The following is a 26070-nucleotide window of genomic DNA, read 5'->3' as shown; positions in this document are numbered from 1 at the left end:
CATGGAGAGGAAAAAGAAGAAAACAGAATGTCAGGGAGGGAAGGTTGAAAACAAGAATCAGAAAGATAGAAACTTATAGAGATAAAGGTAATAAGAAGGGGAAAAACAAAAACAAAGACGGCAGAATTGAGTGTGATACATCCAGTATTTAGGTGGAAGGATAGAAAAAGTAATTTTTTTATTCATTAAAAGATGTGTTTTGTATAGAGTGAAAGAGAAAGAGATTTTAATATGAAGTGAGATGATGATACAGGTTTTTGTGAAAAAAACGAGAGAGGGAGAGAGAAAGAGAGAGAGAGAGAGAGAGAGAGAGATAGAGCGAAAGGAAGGAAATGGAGGAAAACATTATTCAGGGAAATGTAAAGTATGTACATGTATGGTGCTTGTTGAATGATGATTCAATGATATAATTTCATGTTCAGAAAATAATTAACCCGTAGATGAAAAAGTTACAAAGAGGGTTGATATTATAGTATCATAAAACAGAAGAGGTTCCAAACAAAATGAGTGGAAAATGTAAGCGGATGAATAGAAAAAAGGATACTGTGATTTAAAGGCCATCCGTACTAGTGTAAAGGAGGGATTAGACCACCCTGCAAGGTCACTGGCCAGCTCTCAAATAACGTAAGAAAAAGAGGATCATGGGGGACCAATGGTCACCGATTAGGCATTGTTTGTTATATAGAGGGCGCAAGAAGCTACAAGTAGTGCAGTGGGGCTTTAATTAAAATTTAGAAATGAAATTTTTGAGTTAATTTCTTGTTCTTGTAGGGGAATCTAGGACCATTGAAGCCAATGAGGAGACATATCAGAAGTTGAAGAATCTGCTGTCAGGGAGGGTTCCTGAATTCACCGTTATCGCTACGGTGAATCAGAAGAAGAGAAACAGTGGCAGTATCATGTCCATTACTGTGGGCAGAATACGGTAAGTTAAAATGACTCTGTAAACATTGCCTCAATCATAATTATAAACCCTTAGGGGTGCGTTATCATGTCTTGCCAGTCAGTCACTCCATTTCTTGTGGGGAAATTATGATATAGACAAATTAAAAGAAAGAAAGTAATGACTTTTCTGTTTTGCCCACTGTGCCTCCCTTATTAAAAGAAAGGTTCATCACCGATTTGAAACATAAGCTGTCTAAGAGAATTGTTCCCTGAAGTACTGTGCATGAGAGTACATAATTTAGTATGCTTTAAAGATATAGACCAGTTATGGTCATGCAATTGCATTGTGAAAGAAACGTTGTGGAATCGAACAGAGAAGGTTGATCATCTAGCATATAAGTCTTGGTGTGTACTGCAAGGTTCTGGAATCATCAAAATGATAAGAAACTTGGCCCAGTCTTGGTAAAGTTAAAAGCACTGTACACAGAAAGATGTATATGGGACTATGCGACACATGCGGGACATATCTATCAGGTCCAAATAGATATAATATTTTACCAAATATATCAATTAGTAGGCGGTTTCTCAGCAAAATTTGTATGATCGGGTATTACATGTAGTCAAAACATATTCTTTCACAAGATTGGTAAATTAATAAGAGCTTCCATTTCATTTTTTGAGAGGGGAGCGTTTCCAAAACTGGTCTTTACCTTTAATAGCCACAATACACAATGTACCTGTGTTAGGAGCTATCCTGATTAGCATCTAGCTCCTGTAGTTGTGAAACTTGTGATATCCTGATTGTGATGTGAGTTAATTAGTTTGACTAATTAATGTCTAATTACGTGTAGGTCAGTATGCTTCCGTGTATACAGGTTATATTAACTCTGCTTTGACATCAGGCCCCTGTCTTTAATACAAAGAGTTGCGATTGATCCAAATCAATCGTAAGTCCTCCAATCAATCGCAAGTTTGCAGTCTCCTAATGTACATAGTTGCGATGGATTACGATCGCAAATAAGTTGCGATTGATATCAACTCGTTGTAAGACGGGGCCCAGCTCTAATGCATTTATGACAGACTACAGGAGAAATACTGTATAGTTGTAGGTCTCCCTGGCATGTTTGCTACTGGATGCAGCCACAAAAAGAGAGTGCTTAAAATCCCAACAAAGCTATGGCAAATTCATCAATAAGACCTTTGCGAATGAATTATTGTGCTATGCACAAATAATTTTTAAAAAAGAGCTTGGGTGAGAGAATGATCAATTTATGTAGAATACAGTACCAGTATTTCCCAGTATTTTCCAGTATTTCCCAGTATTTCCCAGTATTTTCCAGTATTTTCCAGTATTAAAAAAAAAAAAAAACTCAACCCTGTCTCAGACAGGCACTATATTCCTGTCAAGGGCCTCTGTGGCTGTTAAAATAATGATATAGAAAGTTATAAACATATGAATAAAGTGATATTTTGAGGGGGATAGTTGACTGGTACAATGGGGCTACAAACATTTTATTTTCACTCCCAGACTTCTTTCTAATAAAGCCAACACTACAGTACAGTTGTACAATGTACATGTACAGTGTACATGTACATGTAGATATCAGTGAATTTCACTTTTTTTTTTCGTGATTGCAGGAATTATTTCTGAATTTGCAGAATAAGATATGAGTCACCCTTTGGCCTATTTTGTTGTATTCTCTTTGTAGCTTTAACAAAAAAAAAAGGGAACAAGAGCTAAAAATCGCTCACCGTTCTTGTTTTTCACTGATTAATATTGACATACAGGGTCTGTGTTGTATCCTTTGGCCAATTATTTTGTACTTTTTTTTTTGTACCAGAGTTTTTTTTTAGATTACCAGAGCTATTTTAGAGCTTGCAAGAGCGAAATTGCTCACTGCTTCTGTTTTTCACTGATTGATATTGATGTACACTGTCTGTACTGCACTCTTGTAACGTACATGTACCCCTCCCCCCCCCCCCCCCCTCCCCTCCACAGTTGAGTTGGCATGGTCTTGTACCACGGAAGGAAACTGCTAATTATCCAGCGCTCATCATCATACTGTCCTTTTGATGTGACTTACCAACCGATGCCGTTTAATTGTCAGGCTATCTATGAATCACACGAGGAGTGTTCTTACTCACCTGTTGCCATAGAAACAGCATCACTCTCTTGGGGATGAGTTTGAGCTATTTATAGATGATGATGTAACTCGTTGCTTCATCATGTAGCTTTCATCATGGACCTTTGTGGTAGGGTCCATGCTTTCATGGAAGAACCTCGTCAACAAAGAAACGCTCACAGAATCGGTTTTAAAAAATATTTTGAAGAGCAAAGCAATAACAATTCAGTGTAAGGTGGACAGAGATGGTGCATGACGCATACATGCTTGGCAAACAAAAAGACAGATCTTTTTTTATATGGAGGCCTTTATTCTTATGATGAGGCTACTCAGGTTAAAACAAGAGAAAATGAATGAATTAGTCATGGTTAGTATTTTGTACAATGAAATCTAGACTTTATAAAGGATGTGAAAAAAAAAAAGAATGTGACATATAAAGCTTATATTTTAAGTATTTAACAAAGGTCCTAATTCAACCAGTCCACCTTTCATTCTTGAGTTTATAGGAATAACACAAAAAACACTAAATTTACAAGTGGTATGAATAATTCATTTGTTAACTGTATATAAAGGAAATGTATTTATACTGTATTGAAAATTTCTTGCTCACTGTGTAGTCATTATATCATTATTTCGTGCAACTTTTGGCATGTTATTTGATCCTTTTTAATAGGTACATGGAAATCTTTGCCAGCACGAGGAACCATGAATTCCGTCTGTACTACACGCACAACGGTCAGGTCCTGACCGAGTCCATCCCGTACCCATTCAAAGCTGAGACCTGGTACAAGCTTGCCGTTACCGTCAGTGGATCTCAACTCAAACTATCCGTAGATTGCCAGGAGAATACCACTAGACAAATCAGATTACCAGATTTAGATTTTGATAAACCAGGATTAAAGGTTTACGTTGGACAGAGATCGGATAGAACATACTTCAAGGTGCGTATTACACATTATTTGTATTACATGCATGTTTCTCTTGAATACCCTTTCAATTACATTTTGAACAGGGAAAAAAATTCTTAAACAATTTCGGGGGCTACTTCTCAATCTTGCTTGCTTGAAAATACACTCTTCAATTTATTTTGCATTGAACTACTAATACTGCTACATGTATTCTTGTATTTATTCCTCTTCCTGCTCCTACTACTGCTGCTACTGCTACTACCACTTTTACTGCTACCACTGCTACTTCTACTACCACTGCTACTACTACTACTACTACTACTACTACTACTACTACTGTACTACTACTACTACTACTACTACTACTATTACTACTACTACTACTACTACTACTACTGTACTACTACTACTACTACTACTACTACTACTACTATTACTGCTACTACTACTACTACTACTACTACTGTACTACTACTACTACTACTACTACTACTACTACTATTACTACTACTACTACTACTACTACTACTACTACTACTGTACTACTACTACTACTACTACTACTACTACTGTACTACTACTACTACTACTACTACTACTCCTACTACATGTACTACTGCTACTACTTCTACTACCACTTTTACTACTACTACTACTACTACTACTACTACTACTACTACCTCTACTTCCACTTCTACTACCACTTTTACTGCTACTGCTACTACTACTACTACTACTATTACTTCACTACTACTACTACTACTTCTACTACCACTTATACTACTACTACTACTACTATTACTACTACTACTACTACTTCTACTACCACTTTTACTACTACTACTACTACTACTACTACTACCACTGCTACTATATTGTACTACTACAACTACCACTACTACCACTACTACTACTACTACTACAGCTACTACTTCTACATCTACTATTACTCCTTCTACTACTACAATATTTTCCAGATTCACACAAGTTTGATGCCGTGAAACAATTGATTCACACTACAATTTTGCAATTCCCTAGAGTTTCTTGCCTTGAAAATGCATGGCTATCCTTAACAATTTGCTAGAATGATGTCGTGAAAGATTCTGGCTATTGTAGTTCTACAACTAACTCTTGTTTTGATTTCAACTTTTAGGGCATATTACAAGACGTGAAGCTGATAGCCTCTGCTCAAGGCTTTGTTGCTCAATGTCCTTACATGGGTAGATCCTGCCCTACATGTGCTGAATATCACACAATGGTTGAGACTATAACAAGACTAGATAACCTGCTACATCAGATGGAACTCAAGGTAAGTCATCTCTTTTTTTTCTTCTTCTTTTTTATAGTAAGTCTGTTTTATTCCTCCAAATGAGTGATACAAACTAAAACGTACAATTTAATAACAAAATAAATGTTTTCAATATTAATATTAAAGGCATCAGTTAACAATTATGTTAAATCTGAGATACACGGCCCTACGTGTTATCGGTGTCTGTGATATGGTGTAATATTGAAGCTCTAAAAAAATTGTGCTTTAAAATGATCAAGAAGTGCCCAAAAAGTAAAAATCTTTGAGTGACCGGTTTTACTGTAGTACTCGTTTTCCCCAATAGACTAGTGTTATGAAAACCGTTTGGCAAACGCAAAATTTGATTATGATTTTCAATCATAAATATCTTGATAATCAGACAGGTGATCGGCTTGTAAAAGTCATGGGGTTCCTGACTGGCCGAAAGGCTTATAATTATCATTGCAGCATGAGCTAAATCAAGGATTTTTTTAAAAGGATCTAAGACAAAGACAAAGTTACCAGATCCCTTTAAAGTCGGCTTGATAAAGTTAACTACCTAGATATGATTTGAATACGAAATAGCTAAAACAAAAAGCTAATTAAAATACTGGCATAATTCAAGTACTTAATATGGGCCCTGACTATACACACTGATTAGTTTGATGAGCATGGTATGGTTTGTGTGTTGGAGCAGGTCTATGCAAGCACAGGCAAGTTAACAAAGGCAATGTTTGCGTGTTTGGAGAGTAATTAAACTGGTTTCTGGTTAGGAAGTGTGTATTGTTTAGTGGGAAGCTTACGTCACCTGCATTGAAGGCTGAATAGGAATGGAGGGTTAGCATACTCGACCCTTTGAGGGTTATCAAGAGAGGATCACTTTCTGTTTCTCTTTCATTTTTCAATTCAATTCAAATGAACATTTATTTTCTTCCATTCAATTTGATAACATATTTGACATCTGTTCAAACAAAACAATTTATACGTAGGAACATAAATATATTCAAAGATCTTTCCGGGGTATTATCATTTGCAATTTTAATGGGGGTATACATATATTTTGTTAGATTATTTTAGTGAAAACTCTGGAAGTATTATGTTGAGCATACTCAAAAGATAGACAAAATTGCTAAAGAGCTCTTGTTAGACCTCTATGAAGCTTTTATGAAGTTTCTGTGTAGACCTTCATGTACAGTATGTACAGTACTTGTACTTCTAGCTTTTTGTTCTATTGTTCTCTGAATATGCATTATATAAAGTGTTATAGTTTTGAATCTTGGATTTGTGTTGTTTTACTTGTTTGGAATTATTGTCACGAGAAAGTACTTAGGGGTTGCAGAAGGTCTCCTTTTGTTTTGGAAACTTGAAATAATATTGATAATGGAACGAAACTGAAACAGAGAATGCTGAGAAAGAAAGAGGGAGATAAAGTGGAGGAAAAATGAAGCGTACATTAATTCATGTCTAATATTAGCCACTTGAATAGCGCTCATATCCGTCACGCAACTGTCATGGTGCTTTAATAAATACATTATTACCCTGGTTATAGCCGAGCTGTCAAAATAAATATCGCCCAATAATCTTGAAGTCTTTGGTATATCTTCCTGTTGATAAATAGGGCACAGGTAGATCATTTGTGAGGCATATGAAGAGTTAATGTGGCACTCCAGGCCCTCAATCCATAGCAAATAAAAAGTTCAATATAAATAATGATTTGAAACAAGTTTGGAAGTAATGTTGAGAGGAAGAGATACATGAATGCACCGTACAGGGCACAGTCATCACACTATTAGGGGAAATGAGGAATATGAACTATTAAAAGTGTGCTCTACAAATTAAACGTAAACAGGCTTTTTATCGATTTTGGCATAGAATTCACTTTGGTGATTCATCGGTTTATCAATAATAGGATGTTAAGTAGGACAGTCAGCTTTTGGAATGGATTTCCATCCATTACGTGAAGGTTGCTACTGTACACATGTACGTGAAGGTCGTGTACTTTTGTTTGATGACCTTCATCATTTCAGGAATACTACATGTACCAGGATGTAATGATGGCTTCTGAGTTGCTATTCGCTGGTACCAGGGGAATAGATCGGAATAGATCGGAATAGATCTTAGTCCAGAAATAAAATGTCATTTTCAGGGGCTGTACACTTTTTTTTAACCATAATATAGACTTGGCTTGTACATTAGGTAAATGCATTTAACCCATTAGCAACTGGAGATTTTGTAAAAATGGCCTATTACTCACTGGAAGTTGCAATATTGCCCTCATTTTGACATAGTTCTGAACAATATATGTAACATGCCCTATTTTTCTGTGAAGAATCCTACTATAGACATCGTAAGGATGTATAACATTATCACGGTGGACCCCACAGAGAGATACTAAAGCACGTTGAAAACGGAGGGGCGGTTTCGGGAGGTTTAGTCGCTGAAGGGTTTACATACATGTACATTTTCACAACTTAATAGTGATAGAATTTGTTTTACAAATCATATTTATTTACATGTTGCTTTATTGAATGGAGTAATTGTGTAACCCGTCTTGGATCTAAAGATTGTTTGTGACAGATGAAGGACAACATACAGAAAGAGAGAGAGAGAGAGAGAGAGAGACAGAGAGACAGACAGAGACAGACAGAGATAGAGAATGAGAGACAGAGAGAGACGTACAGAGAAAGCAATTTTTTTTAAATTTGATACAATGTACATTGTAGTTTCTACATGTTGGAATATCCAATTATTCAAAAAAAAATTCTACTGTATAATGTGATATGTATATTTTTATCTTTGGGATTCTTATAGCTGTTGTAAAGAAATGTAATTTTATGGTATACATGTATGCTCAATTAATATGTTTTTTTTATTCTTCAAAACTTGAAATCTATGATGAATTTTCAAAAATAAATTGCTACATTATGACAGAAAAAGAAATGGAAAGATGGAAAGGGAAAACGAGAATAAACTATGATGGGGGCTGTTGCCAATATAGCCTACCCCTAGACTTCTCTCAAAGCCAATATAATTGACAAATTTCCTCTGTTCAACATTATTTCTTTCAATGGGTTGTAATTTATTATGATGGATCATACATCTTTTGACTGAAAAGCAACTATTGTGAATAGATATTCAGTTCATATCCTGACTTTAAGCCTTCTTGTTTTTTTGTTTATTTTTTAGTTTCAAGTTGCTGAGGCACGGATTGACGAGTTAGAATCGTGTTCATGTGTGAAAGGATGTCAAGTTAATGGTGAACACATGGAACATAGCGCACAATGGACCGAAGATTGCTTGGATTGCACTTGTGAGGTAAATTATCTTCATCATTTTTACCATTCATAATTTTTACTATTTAGTATTTTTACCTTCAAATTTACCATTCATCATTTTAACAAATCATAATTTTAACCATTCATCATTTTTACCATTTATTGTTTTTACCACTCATCATTTTTACCTTTCTTTAAATTTACCATTCATCATTTTTACCATTTATTCTTTTTACCATTAATCATTTTTACCATTCATTATTTTTACCTTTCATCATTTTTACCATTCATCATTTTTACCATTCATCATTTTTACCATTCATCAGTTTTACAAATTATCATTTTTACCATTCATCATTTTTACCATTCATCAGTTTTACAAATTATCATTTTTACCATTTATCATTTTTACCATTCATCATTTTTACCATTTATCATTTTTACCTTTCATCATTTTTACCATTTATCATTTTTACCATTCATCATTTTTACCATTTATTCTTTTTACCATTCATCATTTTTACCATTCATTATTTTTACTATTCATCATTTTTACCATTTATCATTTTTACCATTCATTGTTTTTAATACGTCTTCATTTTATCATCACCATGATCTTCTGTTTTACCATTTCTATCTCTTTTCCTCAAACCTTTAAGGTTCGTTCAGATTAGGAAGCGGTAAACCGCATCATTTTTTAAAGCGTATAAATGAATGACAAATGCATGCAACAGGGGCCTTTTGTGTATTCATTAAGCTCTATGTTTAATATAAGATGCAGAAATGTGAAAGGTATTTTAGTTACATCTTTACAAGAAAAAAGTGCAGCGGTTTACCACTTCAAATCTAAATGAGGCTAAAGTTATACTGCATTAGTCATGAATACAGTTATTTCCATATGTTTTTATGTTATATCAAACAATATGTAATATATATATATATATGTTCACTGTCTACATAGGTATGACATTATAAAGGTAAAGACCAGGGGTGGTATTCTGAACATTGTTGTAAGTTTTGTGTTGTCTTTTGTTGTATCTCACAGAGATAACACATTGCTAATATTGTTGTAAGTTGGTATTCTGAACATCATTTTGTCCCTGTGTTATCTCTTAAAGGACCGCCTCTATCTTCTCTTCGACCACTGTTGACACGCCCATTTGAATGGACCCTACCAATCAAAATCTATTTTATATAAGCATGATAAGTAGGTCAACCAATAGGAATACTTTATTCCATATCTGAAGATGCGCCTAGCTCATCCTAGTCTTGGGCGTAATTACTTATTGAGTGCTTATTACGCGCGTCATCATATGCGCTGTGGCATGTGGATCAGGAACACAAGTCACGCTTTTATTCATATTTTTTAAGATGAAAGCATTAAAATCGTCATATCCTAGCATGTAATTTCTTAGAAAGTACTCATCTGTGATGTTTCTGGTCAACACACAATCTTCTAACTTGTCTATTGGCACAAAGTTGGTTCTGGGCAAGAAAGATTGGCGCCATTTTATCACCACGAAAGATACAACAACCCCCTACCTGTCATAAATATTGTTGTAAATACCATGCAAGATAAGATAAGATAAAAGATACAACAATTTTCAGAATACCAATTATCTTGTCATATTATCTTTCATGTGCATAAGCAAATGAGGATTAAGCGCCATTTTATTACTAATAAGCACAATTACAAGCGCACAAAAGTTTGAACGTAGGCGCGACTTAACAGATGAGAGAAAAGATACAACAAAAGATACAAAAGTTACAACAATGTTCAGAATACCAACTTTATCTTATCTTCAAAGATACAACAATATTAGAGATAACACAGGGTTCTGGATACCGCCCCAGTTTTGGAAATGCCCCCCTCTCACAAAATGAAATGGAAGCTCTTATTACCAATCATGTGAAAGAATATGTTTTGACTAATACGTGATGATACAAATTTTGCAGAGAAGCCGCCTACTTAGTGATATATTTGGTAAAATAGTATATCTATTTGGACCTGATAGATATAAAGCACGTTATACATCTTTCTGTGTACAGTGCTTGTAACTTTACCAAGACTGGGCCAAATTGCTATCATTTTGATGATTCCAGAACCTTGCAGTACACACCGATACTTATGCTAGATGATCAACCTTTTCTGATCGATTCCACAATGTTTCTTTCACAGTGCAATCGCATGACCATAACTGATCTTTATCTTTAACAGCAAGGGAATTAACTGACCTTAGGGGTTTGACCATCCATGAACTCAAGCCATCAGATGGAAATTTCAAAACACAAACAAACAAAATGCAATCATGAATGTTCAGCTGCTTTTTCTAAGGAAAGGATTGGAGAAGAACAGTTTAATTCATTTAGAATGCACTCTGGGGATACTGTAGATGAAGATGCTTCTTTCTTCAGGCGATATGATATTTCTCTATTGCTCCTCAACAACGAGGCCCAGTTTTCACGGACAGATGAAATGCCTTGTACAGATTGTCACAACAATACAATTTGACCCGTTCACATTGCATTTCAGCAACGTTGGAAATAGCCATATGTGAAATGCACTGTGTTGAGAAGTACATGTAACACTACAAGTGCAAAAATAGAGCCGCCTTCACCTATTCAGCTGATCTCTCATTTGAATATTGCATTTTCTGTATAAACAGAACAAATACAAGTTACTGTTATGAATGGTAGGTAATAGGCATCATGTTATTCATAAACACAGAACAAAGGAATATTTTGTCTGGGTGGATGTTTACAAATTTAGAGTTTAATTTCAAAAGGAGCTACCATGTAAATCCCCTTTTTTATGAAAATTGATTATTGATATTAGAGCATTGTTCACAATAAGTAGGCCTAACTGTCTTTCAACAAAAGTATTAAACCTAAATTTTGGGAGCAATTATGAAAAAATGCACCTTCTAATATCACTTTTCAATTAATGCCTGTACAAAATCTGGTAAACAAATCCTCTTTTCTCTGAAGTTACAAAAATGGATTTAGCTCCTTTTGGAATTAAACTCTTCACATATAGTCACAAAGATTAGGTATGTACACAGGAATACATACGTGTACATGTACAAATGGTGTGTAGGAAGGAGGGTGTGTTGAAGTACATACCTGTGAAAGCAGGTCAACCAGTCTGATTGTTATGCCAGTATGTGTGGGTTGATAGCCTATAGACAGTAATAGGAGCAAGCAAGCGTACGTACAACCAACGCAATTAATATTGATCTCACTTGTTTGTGCATTTCGTACTTCTGAGAAATTGTCAAAACCACCTCATTTTGTTTATAAATTTTGAAAGAATAGATGTATTTATGCCATGTTGTGTGGAAAAAAAACCTTACGATTTAAAACCAGTAGAAATTGAAAATAACAACAGCAGCCACGAAACCACATAAAAGAAAGAGTATCTCTTGTTAAATACTATGAGTCATTCATATAGATTGAGAAGCACATTCGTGTTTTAACATCTATGAAAATAATACATAATGGATCATATTGAAGGTTGTGAAATTATAAATTAAAGCAGCAGCTGGATAAAAAATAAAGACAAAATGAGAAAATATATTTTAAAACAATGAAAAGATAGACAAACTGTTTGAGACTATTAAAGTTTGAAGCCCCTCTGCACCAGTTTGGCCAGAAGGGATTCAACCTCCCTGCAAGGTCACCGACAGGGGGTTATCACATCGAATCAGCTCTCAATTAACATTTAAAAAAGGGGATCATGGGGGACCAATGGTCATGGATTAGGCATTGTTTGCTATTCGAGGGCGCAATTAGCTACGTTATGAACAAACCAAAGATAGAACTGAAAAAGAAAAAAAAAGAATAAAATAAATGAATAAATAAGCAAAAATAGATGTTACAATGTAAGTAGGAATTTAGAGAAAAAACAGAAATGGGAGATTATTATATTACATTTACTTGTCATATATCAGGCAAGTTGTTATATCACAGTGGTGTGTACTTTATTGAAAGTAAAATAGAATATAAGAAAAGAAGAAAGGATTTTGTAATGAGGCAATGATTTTGTTTTTGTTTTTCAGTCGGGTCATGTGAGTTGTAACCCAGTAGCTTGTGCACCCGTCTACTGTAAGAATCCTATCTACCAACCTGGCAACTGCTGCCCAATTTGTAAAGGTTTGTACATCTTTATTTATTATTAATTGGATCTTAACTCAGTGTAAAGACATCACCCTTTTTAAAGTGACTCAGTAACATTGTTGAAGGTTGATGAAAAAACATTACTTAATTTTTGTATAAAATGTTTCTTACTATATTCCTTCTACTATACTAACCCTCTGACATGCAAATCCTGAAAAAATTCTCAAACCACGAAGACATCTATGGTTTTCTTTGAAGGCATTGATGTACGACACCCTCTAACAGTGATTGAAAGTAAATTCTCCCAACCATTTTTGAATTTTCCCAACCGTTTTTCCATGAAAACAATGCATAAAACAGGCTATAAAAAAATCTGTCAACACTTACATGTAACTGTCTGGAATGGAATGTAGAGCCATTTTATTGCTTTGTGATGATTTACATTCACCTAAAATGTAATTAAATTGTAATAATATAGTTGGGAGAATTAAGGAATCGATCAGATCAGTTTTTCCCAATTTGTACCATGAATAATGGTCCGTTTTCACTCAAATTTTCAAGTTATCCTTAATTGTATATCTAGCATTGAAGTCACTACCTTAGCACCACTATCTCTCATCTGAACAATGTTACCAAGGCCCTTTAATACTCTTAGCAGAAAATATTCAGGTTGATAACAAACCTGTTGGGAAGTAAGCCCATAGTAAACTCATGAGAAATGTATGTTCTCTTCTTTTTTCTACTGTTACTAATAGAACTGCAGTTATCTCTGCAGAGCTACTTGTAAATATGTTGGGAACACAACAAATAGTTTGACCTATTCAATATTTGACTAATAGGAAATGTAAATACACATGTTTTGCATGGTTTGGTACAAAACAATTGATTTGACTTTATCTTGTGCAACTTTGAGTTATGCAGAGTGAACTGTACCTGTACATTGATATACACGTACAGTAAAGTCAAACCTGCGTTAGGGACTACAAAGACCACATTAATTTGTTTCCCGAGGTAATCAATTTTAGTTTTGTACAGTAGGCTTGCGGGTGCACCATGTGAGAGAGAGGGAGGATTGAGGGGTCCTGAAAAGGATTTTAGTTTTGTTTTTGAATTTCAAATCCCTTCAACACTGAACATTCAAGATAAGCGCGTATGTACAAACTGCCAACCCTTCCAAATTATCCAGAATATTGTGATTTTTCAAAATTCTGAAAGACCATTTCATTTTTAAAGCCAAATTTAGCTTGTTTTATCATGTGCCACGATTTGAGAGTATCGAGCATCAAATTTGTATTCTCTTTTTTTTGTACGGATTTACCGCTATTGCCATGCAGTAGGTTATACACTGCTGCTACATACATGGACATGGTAAGGCCGTGCGAACCCTGCTAGAAATTCCTGATTCTTCTTTTCAAATGTTGGCATGTATGTATGTACAGTACAGAAAGAAATAGCAAAGATAAACTCGAGTTTGATAACCACTGAAGAGGAAAGGATTAATTGTTCACCAAAGTAATGAAGTTTCATACATATATCTTGTATTGTAGCTAACTGCACAGTATCTGGAGTGACGTATCACCATGGCGACGTGTTCCAACAGAAGACTTCTAGAGGTGCTCTACAGATTTGCAGCGTAAAAGAATGCAATGTAAGTTACATTCTCAGTTACAAAATGTTACTAAAAAATATCAAAAAGTGAATTAGAAAACATTATTTTTCCAATGAGATGACAAAGCAGTTTGATGCATTTACTGGGCACAGCAATGCTCATTTTTCAATAGTGCGTACAAATGGGCCCCCAGGTCTTAACTACGGAGAGGTTAGAACAAGGGTTCATGACAGAAGCGATAAAGGTGCATAGCCGCCAACCCCTTCCGAAGGGACGGCACTAGATGATAATAATAATAATAATATAAATAGTGGGTTCTTGTATAGCGCTTATGTCTGTCATACGTGATACTCCTGGCGCTCCCGATTATTACCCTGGCTTTAGCACGGCTGCCATACGGCGCTCTAGCATTTCAAGGAATTAATTCCTGCCAGGTACCCATTTACATCACCTGGGTTAAGTGTGGCAAATGTAGATCAATGTCTTGCCAAAGGACATTAGTGCCGCGGCGGGACTCGAACCGTGGACCTTGTGATCGACAGTCCGGTGACATATCCACTCGACCACGACACCTCTTCCTACATGTATGATGATGAAGTAAATATTTAGGATATTTACTCTCTTTTTTCTTCTTTTCATTTCAGAATGGTGGAACAGTGACCCAGAGACAGGACAGTGTAAGTAACATGTGTCCTACACCCTCCTGCGCTGTATCAGAGAGGTTCACCGTACCGGGTAGCTGCTGTGAATACTGTCAAGGTATGGTCTTTAAAGCCCCACTGTCCTACTTCTAGCTACTTGCTCCCTCTATATAGAAAACTTCCACAATCGGTGCCTGTTGGTCCCCATGATCCTCTTTTTCTTATGTTAGTTGAGAGCTGAGTTAATGAGAAAGCCACCTGTCAGTGACCTCGCTGTGTGGTCTAATCCCTTCTGGCTCAGTAGTATTGATGGTCTTTAAACTCTTTGCAATTGATTCAATTGATTCATAATATATACATTTTTTTTCCCCCGTAAAATGAGAGTAATTTTAATTTCATTAGTTCATTTAGTTTCATTCTTTTTATTAAATGTAATGATAAATGTATAATTGTGTTTAGTGGGGGCATGCTACAAGAGTCCTATCTTGCACCCCGGGGCAACGTGTCTGACACGGCCGGTTGTAGCAACTACTCAAGTTATTAATTAATTATGTTTGAAATATGCAATGAGCCTTTTAATTGAAATTTTACACATTACCAATTCAGCCATTGGGCTGCGACACATGTTTTTATACCTTGAATTGATTGATTAATAGGGTAGTGGCTAGTTGTAAACCTCCTTTTTACATGCTTCTGTAATGTGTCATCTTCTATAACACCTTTTTTGTATTTTGGAATGGGTTTCTGAAAACTCCAAGGTGATTGGTTTGATATTCAATATTGTCAGTTTTTTTTACCATTGTTGTATGTTATGTTGTAAAAATGTATGAGATAGGGATTGCATTTGTTTCATTCTGTTTGAATTGGTATAATAGAATGGGAAATTCGACACTGTTCTCGTATTTACCTGATACCAGGTGTTGTCAATCAATAGGATTAGCCTTCAGTTTTATGAACAACAGGCCTGTAATGCTTTGCATTTCCTTCACCGAAGACTCCAAAGGGGGTATTTCTTGATATGACCTGGGGTTTGCTGTGTGCAGACTTGTACACCCATTTTATTTCCATCAAGTCTGGTATTCGCGAGATATGGCCTTCTGCAATTAGAAACTGAAGATCTACCCACTTTAAAACATTGACATATTTTTCCAATGTTAATTGTTGCAGGCACTGACTACTGTGCCCAGGGTCACAGCTGTGTGTCTCCCAAGGTATGTGTGAACACGCCTACATCCAGCGAATGCCTGTGTCCGACGGGTTACCTGGAGGCTAATGGGAACTGCACCGATATCAACGAATGCGTGGTGAGTGAGACGCAGCCTGATCCACACTGCTACGAAGGTACTCTGTGTGTGAACACACCGGGAGGTTACCAGTGTGGATGCAAGCCAGGATACGAGACGGTCACAGACACACAATGCAGACGTAAGTTGATATCATCCTTAATTGCAATGTAGGCCTCAATAGGCCTGTTTTCATCAGCTCGAGATTGCCTAATAACCCGCTATTTTAACTATCCTGATCGCAAATTATCCAGCTAATTTGCCTCTGCATCAGCCCGCAGTTGCAATTAGCGAGATATTTGGTCGAGATAATCATCCCAAGATATGTTGGGCTAGTTTGCAAAATATCCCGTTATTTGTCCGGCGCGTCTCCACCAGCCCGAAGACGCGCACCATGCGCAAACACTGAGCAAAATATCTTCAGCTAATTTCTCGAGGTCGAGTCTCGAGCTGATAAAGACGCTATTTGTAATTTTGGGCTATTTCCCAACCCAGAAAAAGCGGGCTATTTGGCAATCTCATACTGATGTAGACATACCTAATGAATGCAATTTGGCATTCTTCTATTGATCGTTGCTTCCAAGAAATTTTGAATCTCAAATGATGATTGTATAAAAAGAATCGCACTTTGTGAGAGAAAATTGATAACTCAAATTTGATTTTATCGCTGAATTATCAGGACTCAAACTATTACATTAGTGGTATGTAATTCATGTAATATTATACCGGTAGTCCTGGGGGGTGTTTCACAAAACTTTTCATCAGTGACAAATGACAGTTTTTGTTATAAGCTACTAAAATCCTTGCATCAGATTGGTTATCAGCAGATTTGTCACTGATTTTTGTCATTTTTCATTGATAAAAGGCTTTGTGAAACGACCCCCAGATCGTAGCTAGTGACAAATTAGATCAAATTTTGTATTCCCAACATTCATGACTGTATTGATGGAGGCATGGCATGGTATTCTGAAAAATGTTTTATCTGTAATGTGTGTGAGACGTTTGTCATAACAAACTTACATTGTGACAGGTCACTGGTTAGTGTTAACTCTTAGCTGGCTAACGTGTGAATAGTTCAGAGAGATATATCTTCCGTAGTACCAATGATAAGCATCAACATTCTTCATGCATGGTTTCAATTTGTTATGACAAGTTAAATCCCTCTCACTATGATCATGGAAGATAGAAAAGAGTTTTACGACACATCCAGAATTGTTTACCTGTGTGGCAGTTTCGATGGCTTAGTTCAGATACCTTCCACAGATGTGTGCTGCTGGCTGCAGACTAAAGTTAGCCACTAGTTTTCCGATCGCCAAAGGATGCCGTTTTGGTGATTGCAGCACGTATCGTGTTAAAGATAAAATAGTTTTCAGGAAAATGGACTCAGGAACTCACAAATTTGATTCAAATCAAAGTCAATCCAAATCAAATCAAATCAAAACAAATCAAATCCAGTCCATTCCAATCCAATCCAATCCAATCCAGTCCAATCCAATCCATTCCAATCCAATCCAATCCAATCCAATCCATTCCGATCTGATTCGATCCAATCCAATCCAATCCAATCCAATCCAATCCATTCCAATCCAATCCAATCCAATCCAATCCAATCCAATCCAATCCAGTCCAGTCCAATCCAATCCATTCCAATCCAATCCAATCCATTCCGATCCGATCCGATCCAGTCCAGTCCAATCCAATCCATTCCGATCCAATCCAATCCAATCCAATCCAATCCAATCCAAACCAATCAAATCAAATCAAATCAAATCAAATCAACTTGATGTATTTCAGAGATTGATGAATGCACTGCTGGAACAGACAACTGTGATGAGAATGCTGACTGCACAGATACTGATGGTAGCTTCACCTGTACATGCCAGCATAGATATCATGGAGATGGGACATACTGCTTCCGTAAGTCACATCTAGCCTATCTAAAGCTTTCTGTGGTACTGTTATCTTTCTGTGTTTTTTCTCAGTAGTACAAGTGCTTTAACTTGAGATCTGTACATTTTTATGACACTGTATTAAAGGCCTGTTTTATATTGCAAAGAAGGTCAGTCTGTGGGCTAGGGATATTAGGTGAATTAGTCTTTCACATAGGTTTACGTGGCTCTCTAAATTGAGGCCTACGTGGGAAGAGAACATCTAAATGTCTGTCATTTTCAGACGAAATCAGAAATTTTAAATAGAAGGTTGAGTTCTGGGAAGAGGTGAAAAATAATTTGTGAGCGTTATCATTGTTATTATGCAAGTGTGGAATAACATCAGATAAAAAATGTTCCCTGAAACGCATGGCTCTTCAAATGCCTTAATATTCTAAACATGGCATGTAACGGCATACAAATCGGGACAGATTTTTATGCCACATGGTCGTGCAGTCCCATATACATATTTATATGTACAGTACTTGTAACTTTACCAAGACTTAGCCTAATTTCTTATTATTTTGATGATTCCAGAACCTTGCATTACACACCAGTACGTATATGCTAGATGATCAACCATTTCTGATCGATTCCACACCGTTTCTTTCACAATGCAATTGCATGATCAGAACTCAACTTTATCTTTAATTCATATATTATCCTGTCTTAGAATACTTAAGTTATTGACTGCTTTGATTGATTTCCTAATTGCTTGATCATGACACATTCTCTTGATTGTCTGACTATCTTTAATACAGCGGTTTGCAGCAAGGTTTGTCAGAATGGTGGAGTGTGTATCAGACCATCGGTGTGTGAATGCCCCCCGGGCTATGAAGGAGATGCGTGTGAAATGGGTGAGTAGACTCCACACAGATATCCCAATACAAGAATCAGAATTTTTTTAATAAATGTAATGCTTCCTGGGAGAAATTTCAATAATTTAAACATATTTGTGGCTTACACCCAGTATAGATGCAGGTTCAAGTCCCGCTCATTCCAAGATTTTTTCTGACTTGTTTTTCAATACAGATCGATCAATCAATCTTATTTACTGGGTGTAAGCCACAAATTAGATGCAGGTTCAAGTCCCACTGGTTCCAAGATTTTTTCTGACTTGTTTTTCAATACAGATTGATCAATCAATCTTATTTACTGGGTGTAAGCCACAAATATGTTTAAATAAAAGAATCAGAATGTCATTGATGTGTATCACATTGTATAAGTTGGTCAAATACCTATTCTTTTCATGTTTATATCATGGTGTATAAAAACAAAAACAAAACCAAATAATCCATGATACGATTTGTATGTATTCAAACTGTGTTCACTTTCCTCTGTATTTGTAACCAATAATGCATACAAGGCCTCTCAGGAAAACGGTTTTAATACTGAGTGAGTAACCCTGTTTGAATGAACCGAATAAATTCATATCTGTTGCAATACATTGTGTCGTTTGTGAATAAATTTGCAAGGCAACCCTTTCATTTTAGAAGCTGACTGTGGGCCAGAATACCATTCAATAAGTTATAAATGTAAGATGAGAAACACTGTGTAAAGGCATCATTTAACAATGTTAAATCTGAGATGCACGGCCCTACATGTTATCAGTGTCTGTAATATGGTATAATATTGAAGCCCCCCCAAAAAAAATCACGCTTCAAAATGATCAAGAAGTGCCTCAAAAAAGTAAAAATCTTTGAGTGACCGGTTTTACCATACTCATTTCCCCCAATAGACTGTATTGTTATGAAAACCGTTTGCCAAACGCAAAATTTGGTTTCTATTTCCAATCGTAAATATCTTGATAATCAGACAGGCGATTGGCTTGTAAAAGTCACGAGGTTCCTGACTGACCTAAAGGTTTATAATTATCATTGCAGCATGACCTAAAACCGGGATTTTGTTTCAGAATCTGAGACAAAGTTACCGGATCCCTTTACAATAGTTAGAGAGACCAACGTGAACCACAATTTCTTGTCTCTCTAGATAAGGATGAATGCACGAATGGAGAGAGTCAATGTACTGGTCAATCTCACTGTGTCAATCTCCCAGGAAGCTATCACTGTGATTGTGATTCAGGATACTACAGCCAAACAGCTCATGTCGACTATGGTGCTTCATGCACAGGTATGCATTGTCGTTGAGTGATTTTATTACATCTCTATAAGATTAGTCATTCACATGAATTCAAGTTGCATAAAAGGTTCTTTATAGGCAAAATCTAGATATCACCTTGTTCTTAATTTTATGCACACCTTTCATTTCACTATTTCTTCAATCAAAAATGTTTTTTTTTAAGTTCCACTTTAGTTGTACATGGATCTCAGTCATTTAGAGCAGTAAATTTAATAGATTACATAAGATTGTAAGATTAAAAATGATACATGAACGTGCTATATGAAAAACGACTAGCCAGAAAAAGTATAAAGTAACATACTAGTTACTCAACTATTAAAAAGGCGCATTCTCTGTCTGTCTCTCACTCTCTGCCTCTCTCTGTCTCTGTCTGTCTTTCTCTGTCTCTCTCTTTAACACACATCCAGGCCTGCACACACCCCTTTCTTTTAATATCAACTAACATACTAATGTAGTCCAGACTACTTTTTCAGTATGAAAACTTACACAAACTGTTAAGGATGGCAATTTCATGGAAACAAACATTTCTGGTCTTACAATATTTTCACTTTATTCCTTCCTGTTATTGGTTTATGATTTGGATTGAAAGGATCTATTTAATAATAAACCTATTTCCCTCCAATTTTTGTGCATATACACCATGATAATGACCTTTGTCTCCTTATTCAAAACTAGTCTTAAAACACATGTATTCAAAATTGCTTCGATGATCAACTAACTCTGTGCACTTTGATGTGTATTCCATATGTATTGTAATTTGTAGGTTCATTTGCACTTTTTTGTTTTGTTTAATATGTAATGTTTTATCAGTCTATTTTGTTTGTCATAGGGCTTAGAGACTTGGGTGGTAAGCGTTTTATAAGTAATGTTTTTATAATTATTATTATTATTATTATTATTATTATTCTAATACTTTGCAGATATTGATGAATGTGAGACATCAAATACATGTGACAAGAGTCGTCTATGTATCAACGACGAGGGTTCGTACGAGTGCCGATGCTCAGCTGCTAGTAGCTGCTCTACAGCCTGTCGTACTGATTGGGGCAAGAAGGGCAACGGAGCTACATGGGACACGCACTTGTGTCAGACCTGTACCTGCCAGGTAAGATATTGTTCCCTTCAAATTGGCAACATATTCTTTCATCATCACATTTTAAAGCCCCACTGTCCTGCTTGTAGCTACTTGCTCCCTCTATATAGAAAAATTCCCCAATCGGTGCCTGTTGGTCCCCCATGATCCTCTTTTTCTTATGTTAGTTGAGAGCTGAGTTGATGAGATAGCCACCTGTCAGTGACCTGGCTGGGTGGTCTAATTCCTTCTGGCCCAGTAGTATTGATGGTCTTTAAACATCTGTATCTGAAATAAAACTGTATGACTACACACATCATCGCTTACAAACAAAAAGTAGACTCTTTCAAGAGAATTGAAACGTACTGTCTATGTAGTTCAATGTATGAATGTGGGGCAACATACAGAAGTTTCATACTTAGAAATATTATGACATTACATCAAGAATGAAATTGAAAAAATATACTTTTACTTTATGCCATTATTTATGTTTACATTATTGGTAACACATATTTTCAAAGGTTTTCATTTCCAATGGTTTATTTATGTCTTAGTATACAAATAATGAATGGTTATGAGTTCAATATTGAACGAATGAAAAACATTCATTATTTGTTTTATACAACATCGTCATCGAAGCTCTAATAGAACGTTAATCTTTCAACAAATTAAGCTTTGCTCCTTATATTTAAGACAAATTAAAGTTTGTGTCAGGCCTTCTCAGTTGCATTCAGAGTGCCTTCATGTTAGATGCACGCAGCTATTATAAGAATGGGATACGTGCAGGGCAGAGAGGTACGCAGTCTGCATATAACCAAAAATGTGTGCTCGTTGAATAGTACTACGGCGAATAGTACTTAAAATGCATGCCCGTGCAATAGTATATCTATTGAATGTCATGTGACCAACAATCCTCCAATCAAATGACAAGGATCTACTTAGGTGTTGTATAATACCAAATGGCAGTGGGTAACGGGCATATAACTTGATTTATTTATTTAAAACACTTCCAATAATTGTTGTTGTTCTCTTGCCAGGTTGGTGTCGTGACCTGTACCCCTCAGGTTTGTGATTGCACTGACCCCGAGATTGATCCAGTCTGCTGTCCAATGTGTGTAGCGGAGATTCAGCAGTGTCTGCATCAATCATCAGCTATCACATATAACCATCGGGAATGGTGGAACCACGACTGCAAAGATTGCCAGTGCTTGGTGAGTGGGAACACCACAAACAGATAGTCATGGTGGTGGAGATGATGATGATGATGATGGTGGTGGTGATGATAATGATGGTGGTGGTGATGATAATGATGTTGGTGATGATTGTGATGATGATGAGGATCAGGGTGATGATGGTGGTGGTGGTGGTGGTGATGATGATTGTGATGATGATGATGGTGATGGTGATGATGGTGATGGTGATGATGAGGGTGGAGGATGAGGGTGATGATGGTGGTGGTGGTGGTGATGATGATGATGAGGATGAGGATGGGGATGATGATGATGGTGGTGGTGGTGATGGTGATGATGATGATTGTGATGGTGGTGGTGATGATGATGGTGATGGTGATGACAGGGGTGATAGTGATGATGGTGATGAGGATGATGATACTGATGGTGATGATGGTGATGATGATGAGGATGAGGGTGGTGGTGGTGGTGATGATGATTATGGTGATGATGATTATGATGATGATGATGATGGTGATGATGGTGATGATGGTGATGATGATGATGATGATGATTATGGTGGAGATGATGATGATGGTGGTGATGATGATGATGATGATGATGATTATAGTATTGATGGTTTTTAAGATGATGATGGTATCGTTTGTTTGGATACACAGACTTTAACCCTTCTTGCTATTATCATTATTGATGATGACGATGATGATATCAGATACAGTCATGATGATGATGATGATGATGGCAGTGATGCTGCTACTGCTGATCATGATTGTAGCAATTATCTTGGTGATGACTATTATGGTGATGATGAGAATGATAATGATGTTTATGTTGATGATGATTATGACGATGCTGAGAGACGAGCAGAAGATAGTGATGATACTGTTTCGAATACGCTGGTATAAATTTGTATGAAGAAGAACATGTACAAAGGATTATTAAAGGAATAATAATGATAATTGTCCATGTAGTAAAGTTGTCAGTGTTTATAATTTGCAGGAAGGGAGCATCAAATGTAAGCCTGTACAATGTGAGGCGCTGAACTGTCCTAGCGTCTACACTCCTGTGGATGAATGCTGCCCTCGATGTCAACCACACAATGAATGTGACCTTATGACCCCTGGGCCAAAGGTCAGCTCTCCTTCCACGTGCATCACTGATTTAGGAGTGGTGTATTCTCATAAGGAAAGATGGTTTTTAGATGAGGATCAGTGTACAGAGTGCGTGTGTCAGGTGAGTAAAGATTCCACTTGCGAGATAGACTGGTAGAAAAACCCATCCTAACACTTTAAAAATGATGAGCGCCTGTTGATATATCAAAAGATATGCTACCATACAAACGTAAAATACCTTTTTTTTAATGAAGTGTTTGGAAGAGTAAGACAAAAGTAAGGAGCAAGAAATGAGAGGAAATTTCTCAAAATTCTTTAGATAAATGTAGGCTTATTATATGTTTTGTAAGTAGTACGTAAAGGCTAGTCAAAAATGATACTGAAAACTTTCATTGGTTGGGGGTGATCATAATAATAAAGGCTTGTGCCACCCTTAACATTTAGTAGGACAGCTTTCATCCACCCCTGTTAATTTTGCAAACCAAGTGATTCTTAAAACAGTTTCTTGCTGTCTGCTGCCTCAAGATTACTGGAGCAAGGTAGGTGATATATTGAATAGCCAGAATCCCTATTCAGTGAAGGATTGATCTAAAACTATAATTGGAGGAATTCCTAGTGTACTACTGCATGTACAGGGATTACATCTTTACATGTTCATCTTGAATCATATTTGAATTATTAAAAATCATTCAGTACATTTTCAGAAGCTCTTCCAAGTACTTTTCCTCTTGATGCTGGTTAAGAACTTGAATACTCCCGTTACTTCAATGTCATCATCGTATTACTCTGTTTGTTTTCCTTCAGAATGGAAACATTTGCTGTGCTTACAACAGTGCCTGTGCCCCCTGATTATCTAACATGCGGGACTGAGGACCATCTCGTGGACCATCTCAATGATGTATATGTGGGACCGAAGGAACAAAAACTTATATTGGACAAGGGTTGAGTCATGCTGGATGGCAGCTACGATTAGAATTGTAAATAATACAAAGAGCTATAAGATGTATGCATAACCATGTCAGTCATGCATAGCAGATTTATAACATTCATTTATCCAAACATATGCATCTGTTTATATCGACATTGGTGATTTCATATTTGTATTTTGAAAGTGAACATAGTATCTTCCATATTATATAACTGTTCCAGTAGTGAGGTTTTGTGTACTACTGTATTATGCAAACAGATCATTTTTAGCCAATTTGTGCTGCTTTAAAGTTTTATTTTGAATTTTATGATTTCAGTTGTATATATAGTCTTGCCAGTATATACCTCATTCATGGTCTGAAATTTTGTATTTTATTTATTCTTAACCAACTCATACAAAAAAAGAGCTTCAATAGAGAGAGAGAGAGAGAGAGAAAAAAAAGGAAGAACGCCATGATTGTGGCTTTGTGCTCATGTCAGTCATGCAAAAGTGCTTCACTATTACCCTGGTCACAGCCCGCTACCATAGCAACCCTAACAGTCTACCTTGTACACACATGGGTAGAGAGAGACATTGTTGATAAAATGCTTTGTGCAGTTACAGTGCTCTGACGAGGTTGTAAACTTGTAACTTCATGATTGATAGTCAAAGTGAACGAGGCACTCACCGGTAGTCAGTTACATTGCATTCTGTTTGGTACCTGACAGACCATCACAAACTGTTCTTAAAGGTAAAGACCAGTATTGGAAACGCTCTAATTTCAAAAAATGAAATGGAAGCTCTCATTACCAATCATGTGAAAGAATATGTTTTGACTAATACATGATGATAAAAAAATTGCCGGGAAACCGCCTACTAATTCATGTATTTGGTAAATTTGTTTCTCTCATGGTCGTGTGAGAGATATAGGGTAGTCCCATATACATCTTTCTGTGTATAGTGCTTGTAACTTTACGAAGAATGGGCCAAATTTCTTATCATTTTGATGATTCCAGAACCTTGCAGATGCTAGATGCTAGATGATCAACCTTTTCTGATCGATTCCACAACGTTTCTTTCACAATGAAATCGCATGACCATTACTGGTCTTTACCTTTAAAGGTATAGACCAGTTCTGGTCATGTGATTGCATTGTGAAAGAAACACTGAGGAATCGATCAGAAAAGGTTGATCATCTAGCGTATTCGTGGGTACTGCAAGGTTCTTGAATCATCAAAATTATAAGAAATTTGGCCTAGTCTTGGTAAAGTTACAATCACTGTACACAGAAAGATGTATATGGGACTACGCGATATCTATCTAGTCCGCATAGATATAATAATTTACCAAATATATCAATTAGTAGGCGGTTTCCAGGCAAAATTTGTATCATCACGTATTAGTCAAAACATATTCTTTCACATGATTGGTAATAAGAGCTTCAATTTCATTTTTTGAGAGGGGGACGTTTCCAAAACTGGTCTATACCTTTAACCTATAAAATACAATGTACTTTTTTAATTTGCCTGCAACATGTGGTTTATTGGTTACCGTAGGTCAAATAGTATTGTGCTCATTGCAAATCATTATCCAT

At 36.3% G+C, this 26070-nt stretch overlaps 1 protein-coding gene across 1 annotated transcript in view; it reads left to right on the top strand.

The window, feature by feature from the left end:
- LOC589496 (protein kinase C-binding protein NELL2) overlaps positions 1-24923 on the top strand; it is a 35424-nt gene extending 10501 nt beyond the window's left edge. Inside the window, exons 3-17 of the mRNA XM_030987901.1 lie at positions 772-925; positions 3682-3949; positions 5070-5225; positions 8391-8519; positions 12538-12631; positions 14143-14243; positions 14849-14963; positions 16013-16270; positions 17923-18045; positions 18818-18913; positions 20046-20186; positions 21116-21300; positions 22305-22478; positions 23457-23690; positions 24374-24923. Coding sequence (XP_030843761.1) covers positions 772-925; positions 3682-3949; positions 5070-5225; positions 8391-8519; positions 12538-12631; positions 14143-14243; positions 14849-14963; positions 16013-16270; positions 17923-18045; positions 18818-18913; positions 20046-20186; positions 21116-21300; positions 22305-22478; positions 23457-23690; positions 24374-24418 — 2273 coding nt within the window. The 3' untranslated portion in view covers positions 24419-24923. The remainder of the gene's footprint in view (positions 1-771; positions 926-3681; positions 3950-5069; positions 5226-8390; positions 8520-12537; positions 12632-14142; positions 14244-14848; positions 14964-16012; positions 16271-17922; positions 18046-18817; positions 18914-20045; positions 20187-21115; positions 21301-22304; positions 22479-23456; positions 23691-24373) is intronic.
- The last annotated feature ends 1147 nt before the right edge of the window (positions 24924-26070 follow it).

The sequence above is a fragment of the Strongylocentrotus purpuratus genome, unplaced genomic scaffold (genome assembly GCF_000002235.5).
Source record: "Strongylocentrotus purpuratus isolate Spur 01 unplaced genomic scaffold, Spur_5.0 spur5_scaffold_17, whole genome shotgun sequence".
Taxonomy (NCBI): Eukaryota; Metazoa; Echinodermata; class Echinoidea; order Camarodonta; family Strongylocentrotidae; genus Strongylocentrotus; species Strongylocentrotus purpuratus.
Note: the sequence above shows the minus strand (reverse complement) of the source record. Positions and strands in the feature narration are given on the sequence as shown.